Source organism: Embiotoca jacksoni, unplaced genomic scaffold, assembly GCF_022577435.1.
Source record: "Embiotoca jacksoni isolate LCO1_2020_lvr unplaced genomic scaffold, fEmbJac1.0.p SCAF_5, whole genome shotgun sequence".
Taxonomy (NCBI): Eukaryota; Metazoa; Chordata; class Actinopteri; family Embiotocidae; genus Embiotoca; species Embiotoca jacksoni.
Genome location: NW_027185403.1, coordinates 22444119 through 22454262, shown reverse-complemented (window position 1 = coordinate 22454262; position 10144 = coordinate 22444119). Strand labels below are relative to the sequence as shown.

Sequence of the window (10144 nt, the reverse complement as noted above, 5' to 3'; positions counted from 1 at the left end):
ACAGTCTGTCGCTGCGGAAGGACGGCGGGAGAGACAGAGTCAGCCCAGTGTGTGATATCAGAGAGAAACACCGTAATGGGATTATTACATCTAGTAAAGGAGGCGCAGCCATTTTTACTGCAGCGGTGGCGACAGTTATGGAGTTCATTTAGGCAGCAGGAAGTTTCTGAGCTGCACCGAGATCGATCCTTTGTTTTACATCAGCGGTCTCACAGGTGTCGAACACAGAGAGCACAACACTTGAAAGGTGAGAGTGAGGCGAGGAGCGCTCACCTCAGGATGCCACTAAATCCTCCACACCGATACTTGAAATGTGAATCTGTATTATCTCAGATGGAGACTCTCAGTATCAGACATAAAGTCGGTCACTGAGTCCAGTCTGTCGTTGGCGTTCAGACTTACGAAGGAACTCTGTTCATGGATTTGAAGAGTTGCAGCATCTCCCTGCAGAGAAGAGCAGAAGGGAGAGAGGAGGTGCAGTCAGATATGTTTCCGCCTTTAAAATACCACTTTCAGGATTAGAGGAGTACACAATAATTCAGACGGACAGATGTCGCCCTACCAGGCGTGTCGGGTGTCGTTGGCTCGCAGCAGCAGCGTGGTGACGTGTGACAGGGAGGCGGAGCTCCACTCCAGACCAGGCTTCACGTCCAACACACCCTTCACATCCAGAGCACACGCTGCGAAGGCCTCCTGGATCTACACACACACACACACACACACACACACACACACACAGACACACACACACACACACACACACACACACACACACAGACACACACACACACACACACACACACACACACACACACACAGACACACACACACACACACACAGACACACACACACACACACACACACACACACACACACACACACACACAGACACACACACACACACAGACACACACACACACACACACACACACACACACACACACACACACAGGTTTGCTCTGATTAACTTCTGTTCTTCACTTTGTAAAAACGGTGCGAGACGTCGCGGAGGGAGTTCACACACCTCAGGAGTGTGTTCCTCTCGGGCCATGAGGCCGAGCAGCTCCTCCACCAGACCCGACTTGTTATCGTGACCCAAAGACTTGATGTCTGAAAAACAGAAACGCAGAGTTTCCACCTGAACTGTAATCAGACCTGCACCGAGGTTGTTGTTTTACTGACCTTTCCATATGACGGGCAGCAGGTCCAGGCGGCTGTTGATGTCCAGAGCCTGCAGCATGTCCCTCAGGCCCTGAGGGTTTGGGTAGTACAGCTGGAGGAGCAGAGCATCATGGGAAAGTAGCGTCAATCTACAAATGTCTGAGAAGCAGTGAGAACAAAATGCATCGTTTTCTTGCTTCACCGGCAATGAATGAAACTACAGGTCTATTTTCTGCCATACGTTGTGTGAGCTACACGATAAACTAGGGTCATAACAACAAGTTCTTTGTCAACATTTGTAAATCACAATACTAAAAATGAGGTAAAAATCACAAAATAATCAGAGAGCAGTAAATTATGTTCTATTGTTGAGCTTTGCATCAGTTAAAAGTCTTCACACGTGGAAAACAAAGCTGGAAGTTTTGAAGATAAAATGATGCTGCAGCTTTGAATGAGGTGTTCCTGTGGATGAACTGACCGAGGGGATGATCCGTCGGTACCACCTCAGCACCACGTCGATGTGCTCCATCATGCACAGCAGGTTGAAGAAGCGGCCGCTGGAGAGGAGGAAGGGTTATCGTACCAACGTCTGCACATCAGCTTCATACAGATGTTCCATGTTGGAGTTTAACTCACTAGTAGATGCTCTGTTGGTACGAGTCTCCCAGCAGCCTCCAGTTCTCCCCGACTTCCACCAGACTCTGGACTTTAAGACCCAGCTCCAGATCTTTACAGTCCAAACACTGTCAGGACAGAAAATACTGGGATGACGGCAGTTTTCTGACTTCTTGAAATAAAGACATCAACAACAACAAAAAAAACAAAGAGTGAAGGAGTTCGTTCCAGAAACATCAGATGGACAACGAACCTCAGTGATGTTGGTTTTTACTCAATAGGGCAAAAATGTCACATTTACTCCAACATTCAACACGTGTTTTGTTTTATTTGTGATCTGATTTTAGAGCGCGACCCAAGTGACTGATGAAAATATTATCCAAAACAAGTTAAAAAAAACCCAACAGACTTACTGTTCTCATCGCGCTGGAGAAGAACAAAACTGTTGAGAAAAGGTCAAAATCAAATTTTGTATTAATTCTTCGGCTTTAGTCGTTTCCATATTTGATGTATTTTATATTAAAATAAAAGGAGACATGTTGTCTGATCCGAAGTGTCACTTTAATTCACACAAACTCCTCGACGTACCGTCATGAGGGTCCTGGCAGGTGAAGCTGCTTCCCGCCAGCTCTGACATCACTTCCTGTAAGATGTCGGTGTTGCTCTGGCCCGACGAGACTGGAGAGGAAACAACACCGCTGAGTACAATTTCACAACACAAACAACAAACAGGAGTGTGAGGCTCATGTTTTATATGGTAGAGCATTAAATTCACCTGATTTGTAGAAGATAGCCAGGAGGTGGTCGAAGGAGGCCAAGCTGGGAGGAATCCCCACAGCCTTCATCTCGTTCAGTGTGTGCAGCGCTTGTGTTTTGGCCAGAAAGCCGCAGCGTCTCAGAGCTTTCAGGACGCTGTTGAAGGTCAGCAGGTTGGGTCGAACTTTCTGCTGACTCATCTGGTTCAGAAGCTCCTTTAAATTCATAGAGCATCAAAATGTTCAATTCTAATATAATTCATTATAAAAAAAAAAGAGGAAATAATTAGCTTAAAAAACACAAATAAACGGTGAGATAATTAAAGAAACATTAAAACTAAACATTTGTTCTGCCTTATGTTTCTTTATTAATAATGAGTTTATTTTATTGAACGTTCCTTTTTCAAAGGTCGGTTTGTAGTGATAAAAAAATGCATAAGGAATGTGCATTATACAATATGTATACTACTTATGTCTTCCTTAAATAATAAACAACAAAGAAAGAAAGAAAAAGTAAAATAAGTCCCGAAGTTGATGTTTTAATGATTTTTTTTAAATCACCGGTTCATTTATTTATTTTATATGATTTAATTAGAATATCTTTTTTATTCAAACTAAAGTCTTTGGCTCCTAATTAACATATTTCATTCATTGCAATGAAATGTAAATAAGTGATTTTAAATGGGACCTAAAAAGGTCTTTTTTAATAAGGAAGTCTGGTGATGTGTCGTTGAGATTTAAAAAAACGAGTGAACGAGTGTGAAGCGTCTTACAGCGACGAGCTCCCATCGCTCGTTGAATTTGTCTCGGACGTCTGGAGCTGCTGAGATCAGAGCGTTGAAGATGTGGACGTCCGCTGGAGACAGAAAGTTGTGTTGTTTTAATAAACACCTTAATCAGTCTGAGAAAGAAAAGTCAGTCAGAGTATCAGCAAGGACAAATGTGTTGCCCCCTGGTGGCAGCACGGAGAATGACACTCAGAAAAACAGCCAAAATCCAGTGTTTCAACTGAACATAATCAAATGTCTAAATGGGACTTTAAATGGCACTAAACTAAAGATCAGAATAATCAACATTTTTTTAAATGAAGATAAACTTTAAAACGATGGAGAAATATATTTCAAAATGAATCATTAAAACCCCTTCAAACTATAATCTTTCCTCCAACATGACATTTGTCCCCCTGATGACCTCATCCTCTCATGCTGTTGTAACTCACCCGTCAGCCGGTTGTTCAGCATGTCTGTGTAGAAGCTGAAGGCCTTTGCATAGGCTCCATGCTGTGGAGACAAACACTTCAGATATGGAAATACACTTCCTGAACAGACACGCAACGTTTCGGCAGTGCCGGCTGCGTCCGACCTGCACGGTGCCTCTGATCAGAGCAGAGTAACACCTGACGTCTCTCTCCGGCAGCAGGTTGAAGATCCTCTCTGCGTTGTTGTTTTCTCTCCAGGTGAACTTCAGGAGGTCCGAGGCTCGGCGGGTCCTCCCTTTCCTCCTCCTTAGCTCTTCCCCCGACTCCTCCTGGACGACAAAACACAAAAACAGAAACTAAGCACACGTCTACTTTACTGCAGTCAGCACGTTTTTTTTTATCCCTCAGCATCACTCACTGCGTCCTCCGTCTGCGGCGCCCCGTCCTGGATGGGGTCCCGGTCGCAGTAGAGGCAGATCAGGTCCAGCAGTTCATGGGCTGTTGCCATGGAGACCGCTGTGCCTGGAAAGAAAGGCAGATGATGTAGAAGAATTATAGAGAACGTGTGCAAGTGTGTGTGTGTGTGTGTGTGTGTGTGTGTGTGTGCGTGTGTGTGTGTGTGTGTGTGTGTGTGTGAGCGTGTGTGTGTGTGAGCGTGTGTATGTGTGTGTGTGTGTGTGTTCTCACCAGCTTGCAGTAGTTGATCGTACATGTCGACAGCAGCTGTAACTCTTCTCAGGTGGATTCGTTCTTTCAGCGCCTCCTCGCTCACCTCCTCCAGACTCAGGGACATGGTCTCTGGCATCAGACACTACACACACGCACACACACACACACACACACACCACATCGTTTGGTTCTTTTTGCATTAGTTGATTGGTTGTCTTATGATGGTTGGTTGTGTGTGTGTGTGTGTGTGTGTGTTTCTTACTGGTATGTGCGGTTCAGCGAAGTCTTTGGTGAAGAACTTGGGATTGTTGTTGACAAAGTATTTGGCAGCAGATCTGCCGGACTCCTGAGAGAGCGAGAACAGTTTCTGCCGAGAGAAGGAGAAGAAGAAGATGTCAGTCAGCTGAAATGTTGCAGCTGCTATCTGAAGTGTTTCAGTCCTTCAAAGTAAAGTTTCAAAAGCTATCGACAGGTTTGTTATCATTAATACATGATGCGTATTAAAACAACAGATATAACTAAGATTTGTTTTATTTTTGCAAAGTGGAAGTACAGTGCATCCGGAAAATATTCACAGCGCTTCACTTTTTACACATTTTGTTATATTACAGCCTTTTCCCAAAATGGATTAAATTCATTTTTTTCCTCAAATTTCTACACGCAATATCCCATAATGACAAAGTGAAAATAGTTTGTTTAACATTTGTGCAAATCTATTAAAAATAAAGAACGAAAATATAACACGTACATAAGTATTCACAGCCTTTGCTCAATACTTTGTTGAAGCACCTTTGGCAGAAATTACAGCCTCAAGTCTTTTTGAGTATGATGCTACAAGCTTGTCTCCTATTCTTGGGCAGTTTCTCCCGTTCTTCTTTGCAGGACCTCTCTAGCTCCATCAGGTTGGATGGGAGCGTCGGTGCACAGACATCTTCAGATCTCTCCAGAGATGTTCAATCAGGTTCAAGTCTGGGCTCTGGCTGGGCCTCTCAAAGACATTCACAGAGTTGTCCTGAAGACACTCTTTTGTTATCTTGGCTGTGTGCTTCGGGTCGTTGTCCTGTTGAAAGATGAACCTTCGCCCCAGTCTGAGGTCCAGAGCGCTCTGGAGAAGGTTTTCATCAAGGATGTCTCTGTACATTGCTGCATTCATCTTTCCCTCCATCCTGACTAGTCTCCCAGTTCCTGCTGCTGAAAAACATCCCCACAGCATGATGCTGCCACCACCATGCTTCACCGTAGAGATGGTGTTGGCCAGGTGATGAGCGGTGCCTGGTTTCCTCCAAACATGACGCTTGGCATTCAGGCCAAAGAGTTCAATCTTTGTTTCATCAGACCAGAGAATTTAGTTTCTCATGGTCTGACAGTCCTTCAGTTGCCTTTTGTCAAACTCCAGGTGGGCTGTCATGTACCTTTTACTGAGGAGTGGCTTCCGTCTGGCCACTCTACCATACAGGCCTGCTTGGTGGAGTGCTGCAGAGATGGTTGTCCTTCTGGAAGGTTCTCCTCTCTTCACAGAGCAACGTTGGAGCTCTGTCAGAGTGACCATCGGGTTCTTGGTCACCTCCCTGACTAAGGCCCTTCTCCCCCGATCGCTCAGCTTGGCCGGGCGGCCGACTCTAGGAAGAGTCCTGGTGGTTCCAAACTTCTTCCATTTACAGATGATGGAGGCCACTGTGCTCATTGGGACCTTCAATGCTGCAGAAATGTTTCTGTACCCTTCCCCAGATCTGAGCCTCCATACAATCCTGTCTCGGAGGTCAACAGACGATTCTTTGGACTTCATGTCTTGGTTTGTGCTCTGACATACACTGTCAACTGTGGGACCTTATATACAGTGCCTTGCAAAAGTATTGACCCCCCCCTTGGCATTTTTCCTATTTTGTTGCCTTACAACTTGGAATTAAAATTGATCTTTATTTGGATTTCATGTAATGGACATACACAAAATAGTCCAAATTGGTGAAGTGAAATGAAAAAAATAACTTGTTTCAAAAAAATTCTAAAAAATAAATAATGGAAAAGTGGTGCGTGCATATGTATTCAACCCCTTTGCTATTAAGCCTCTAAATAAGATCTGGTGCAACCAATTACCTTCAGAAGTCACGTAATTAGTTAAATAAAGTCCACCTGTGTGCAATCTAAGTGTCACATGATCTCAGTATATATATATATATATATATACCTGTTCTGAAAGGCCCCAGAGTCTACAACACCACTAAGCAAGCGGCACCATGAAGACCAAGGAGCTCTCCAAACAGCTCAGGGACAAAGTTGTGGAGAAGTACAGATCAGGGTTGGGTTATAAAAAAAATATCCAAAACTTTGAACATCCCACAGAGCACCATTAAAGCCATTATTAAAAAAATGGAAAGAATATGGCACCACAACAAACCTGGCAAGAGAGGGCCGCCCACCAAAACTCACGGACCAGGCAAGGAGGGCATTAATCAGAGAGGCAACAAAGAGACCAAAGATAACCCTGAAGGAGCTGCAAAGCTCCACAGCGGAGATTGAAGTTTCTGTCCATAGGACCACTTTAAGCCATACACTCCACAGAGCTGGGCTTTACGGGAGAGTGGCCAGAAAAAAGCCATTGCTTAAAGAAAAAAATAAGCAAACACATTTGGTGTTCGCCAAAAGGCATGTGGGAGACTCCCCAAACATATGGAAGAAGGTACTCTGGTCAGATGAGACTAAAATTGAGCTTTTTGGCCATCAAGGAAAACGCTATGTCAACACCTCTCATCACCCCGAGAACACCATCCCCACAGTGAAGCATGGTGGTGGCAGCATCATGCTGTGGGGATGTTTTTCATCGGCAGGGACTGGGAAACTGGTCAGAATTGAAGGAATGATGGATGGCGCTAAATACAGGGAAATTCTTGAGGGAAACCTGTTTCAGTCTTCCAGAGATTTGAGACTGGGACGGAGGTTCACCTTCCAGCAGGACAATGACCCCAAGCATACTGCTAAAGCAACACTCGAGTGGTTTAAGGGGAAACATTTAAATGTCTTGGAATGGCCTAGTCAAAGCCCAGAACTCAATCCAATTGAGAATCTGTGGTATGACTTAAAGATTGCTGTACACCAGCGGGACCCATCCAACTTGAAGGAGCTGGAGCAGTTTTGCCTTGAAGAATGGGCAAAAATCCCAGTGGCTAGATGTGCCAAGCTTATAGATACATACCCCAAGAGACTTGCAGCTGTAATTGCTGAAAAAGGGGGCTCTACAAAGTATTGACTTTGGGGGGGTGAATAGTTATGCACGCTCAAGTTTTCTGTTTTTTTTGTCTTATTTCTTGTTTGTTTCACAATAAAACATATTTTGCATCTCAAAGTGGTAGGCATGTTGTGTAAATCAAATGATACAAACCCCCAAGAAAATCAATTTTAATTCCAGGTTGTAAGGCAACAAAAAAAGAAATACGCCAGGGGGGTCAATACTTTTGCAAGGCACTGTAGACGGTGTGTGTCTTTCCAAATCATGTCCAATCAACTGAATTTACCAGGTGGACTCCAATCAAGTTGTAGAAACATCTCAAGGATGATCAGTGGAAACAGGATGCACCTGAGCTCAATTTTGAGTGTCATGGCAAAGGCTGTGAATACTGATGTACATGTGATTTTTTTCATTTTTGATTTTTAATAGATTTGCAAAAATTTCAAAAAAATGTATTTCACATTGTCATTATGGGATATTGTGTGTAGAATTTTGAGGGAAAAAAATGAATTTAATCCATTTTGGAATAAGGCTGTAATATAACAAAATGTGGACAAAGTGAAGCGATGTGAATACTTTCTGGATGCACTGTATACTTCAAGTTAAACCAGAATAGTCAAAAGACAGATTTTTTAATTTCTATTTACTGTGTTTTCTAGTAAAACAATGCACTGGGATTTTAAAGATGTTGAAACTTCCAGTTAGTCAAGAAAGTATAAAACAATGTAGGTAAAAATAACTGCTTTGTTTGATCTCTGTCTTGATACAGAACGATCAAAATCCCATTTCTAAAAATAAAAATAAAAACTAGATTTAATCTGATGACATTTTAAAGAATAAAAATACAAAAGTCAATAAAATACTTTAATTAAAAGAAATTACAGAGGACTGATTTAAGTATGAAAATAGAAAACAAAGTGTTTGACGTACGAACTCGGTGAAGGTCCTGGGTGAGAGGAACGGGTCGTCCTGGAACTGGTGAGGAAACGCCGTCGGGTCCTGGAGGGAACAACAACAACAACAGACAGGAAGTGAACAAACAAAAAAACAACAACACGCAGAGTAAAATGGAGGAGACGTGAAGTGAGCTCTCACCCTGCTGACGGTGGACGCCAGCGCCTCCAGCACCGCCTCGCTGCTCCTGCTCATGAAGAAAGAAACACACTTTACTGACGAGGACGTGAGACGTCTGGATCGAGAGGTTTCTCTGGATCTGAGACACTCGACACGCACCATGTTTTCTTCCTGGGAACGACAACCGACTCCGGAGATTCTGCAACAACAAAAAGCAGCAACGTTAACGTCTCTGATAAACTACAAACATTATAAATAAGACTTTGTTGCTGGAGCGGGTCGGAGATTTTCCTGCTGGAATATATCCAGTTATTTTAAGGCTGCTGCAATTTATTGCCGCTTTAACAGCAACGGCAGAAAGAAAACTGTCGATTCAGCTTCTGTCAGTTCTGCTCCAAATCTGTGGAACAAACTAGCTGTTAGATATCAGGGAAGCTGCTCAGTTAATACTTTCAAAATAAAGATAAAAACATACCTCTTTACATTAACTAGCTGCTCTTGAAGCTCTCTTTCCCTTTGAACTACTGCACCTTTAAAATGCATATTACTTATTTTATATTTGACCTCTATTTGTTTTACTTGTATCTGTTCTTATGAATCTCATTTCTTTTCTATATTTTCAAATGTTCTTTTATATACATTTTTATGTAAAACACTGCATGTTATTTTCTTGCTGTGAAGCACTTTGAGCTGCATTTCTACTATGAAAGGTGCGTTACAAATAAAGTTTATTATTTGTTTGTTTTTTGGACAAATCCCATTAAAAGGACTTAAAAACAGCCAACAGGTGTTTTACACAATAATCCCATTAAATCCATTTGATGTACCTTTATTGACCTCGGCAGCGTGTTGCAGCAGAGCCGCAGTCCCACAAACACTCCTGCAAGGAAAGGAAAACTCAAGTTTGTGATTGATTGACAGGGAGGAGGATGAAATGTAAACAACAGCTGACGTCACTCTGGGAAATAAAACGGGAACACGTCATGTTTTATTCCTGTAAACATCTCGTGTTCAACCACACGAGAGATAAAGTATCTTTACGATATCTGCTCAAATAAAACGTGCTGTGCCCATGTCAGTGACGTCAGAGAACGACGTCACCTCCCGTCAGCTGTCCCGCTCACGCAGCAACAAAACGCTTTAAACCTCATTAAAGACGTTTGAGTGACGTCCCGGTTTAAACAACAGACGTTTACAAACTCGTCTCACCTGCGACCCAACACCTGCTCCAGGTTAAACCGCACGAGCCAGCCGCTCCTCTGGATGTACTGTCCTACGTGCCTACCGCACGCCGCCATGTTGATGCCGACCGAAGGCTTCTGGGAGGGAGAAACCATGTGGGCCAAGGAAAGAGGGGGGAGTGAAATAACAACAATTTGTTGTTTGGGACAAAGAATGCACTTTGGAAAATGTATATGTAGGAGGTTTAAATATTACTCATTAAATAT

The 10144-nt window shown here is 43.2% G+C and overlaps 1 protein-coding gene across 1 annotated transcript in view; it reads right to left on the bottom strand.

The window, feature by feature from the left end:
- ptcd3 (pentatricopeptide repeat domain 3) overlaps positions 1–10043 on the bottom strand; it is an 11393-nt gene extending 1350 nt beyond the window's left edge. Inside the window, exons 1-21 of the mRNA XM_069170588.1 lie at positions 9906–10043; positions 9524–9576; positions 8856–8895; positions 8718–8763; positions 8553–8621; positions 4662–4766; positions 4418–4541; positions 4149–4252; positions 3895–4059; positions 3752–3812; positions 3306–3388; positions 2553–2748; positions 2366–2455; positions 2191–2219; positions 1799–1905; positions 1641–1719; positions 1184–1274; positions 1026–1111; positions 563–699; positions 403–444; positions 1–11 (exon numbers count right to left, since the gene is read on the bottom strand). The exon at positions 1–11 is cut by the window's left edge and continues 148 nt beyond it. Coding sequence (XP_069026689.1) covers positions 1–11; positions 403–444; positions 563–699; positions 1026–1111; positions 1184–1274; positions 1641–1719; positions 1799–1905; positions 2191–2219; positions 2366–2455; positions 2553–2748; positions 3306–3388; positions 3752–3812; positions 3895–4059; positions 4149–4252; positions 4418–4541; positions 4662–4766; positions 8553–8621; positions 8718–8763; positions 8856–8895; positions 9524–9576; positions 9906–10033 — 1846 coding nt within the window. The 5' untranslated portion in view covers positions 10034–10043. The remainder of the gene's footprint in view (positions 12–402; positions 445–562; positions 700–1025; positions 1112–1183; positions 1275–1640; positions 1720–1798; positions 1906–2190; positions 2220–2365; positions 2456–2552; positions 2749–3305; positions 3389–3751; positions 3813–3894; positions 4060–4148; positions 4253–4417; positions 4542–4661; positions 4767–8552; positions 8622–8717; positions 8764–8855; positions 8896–9523; positions 9577–9905) is intronic.
- Positions 10044–10144: the final 101 nt, after the last annotated feature.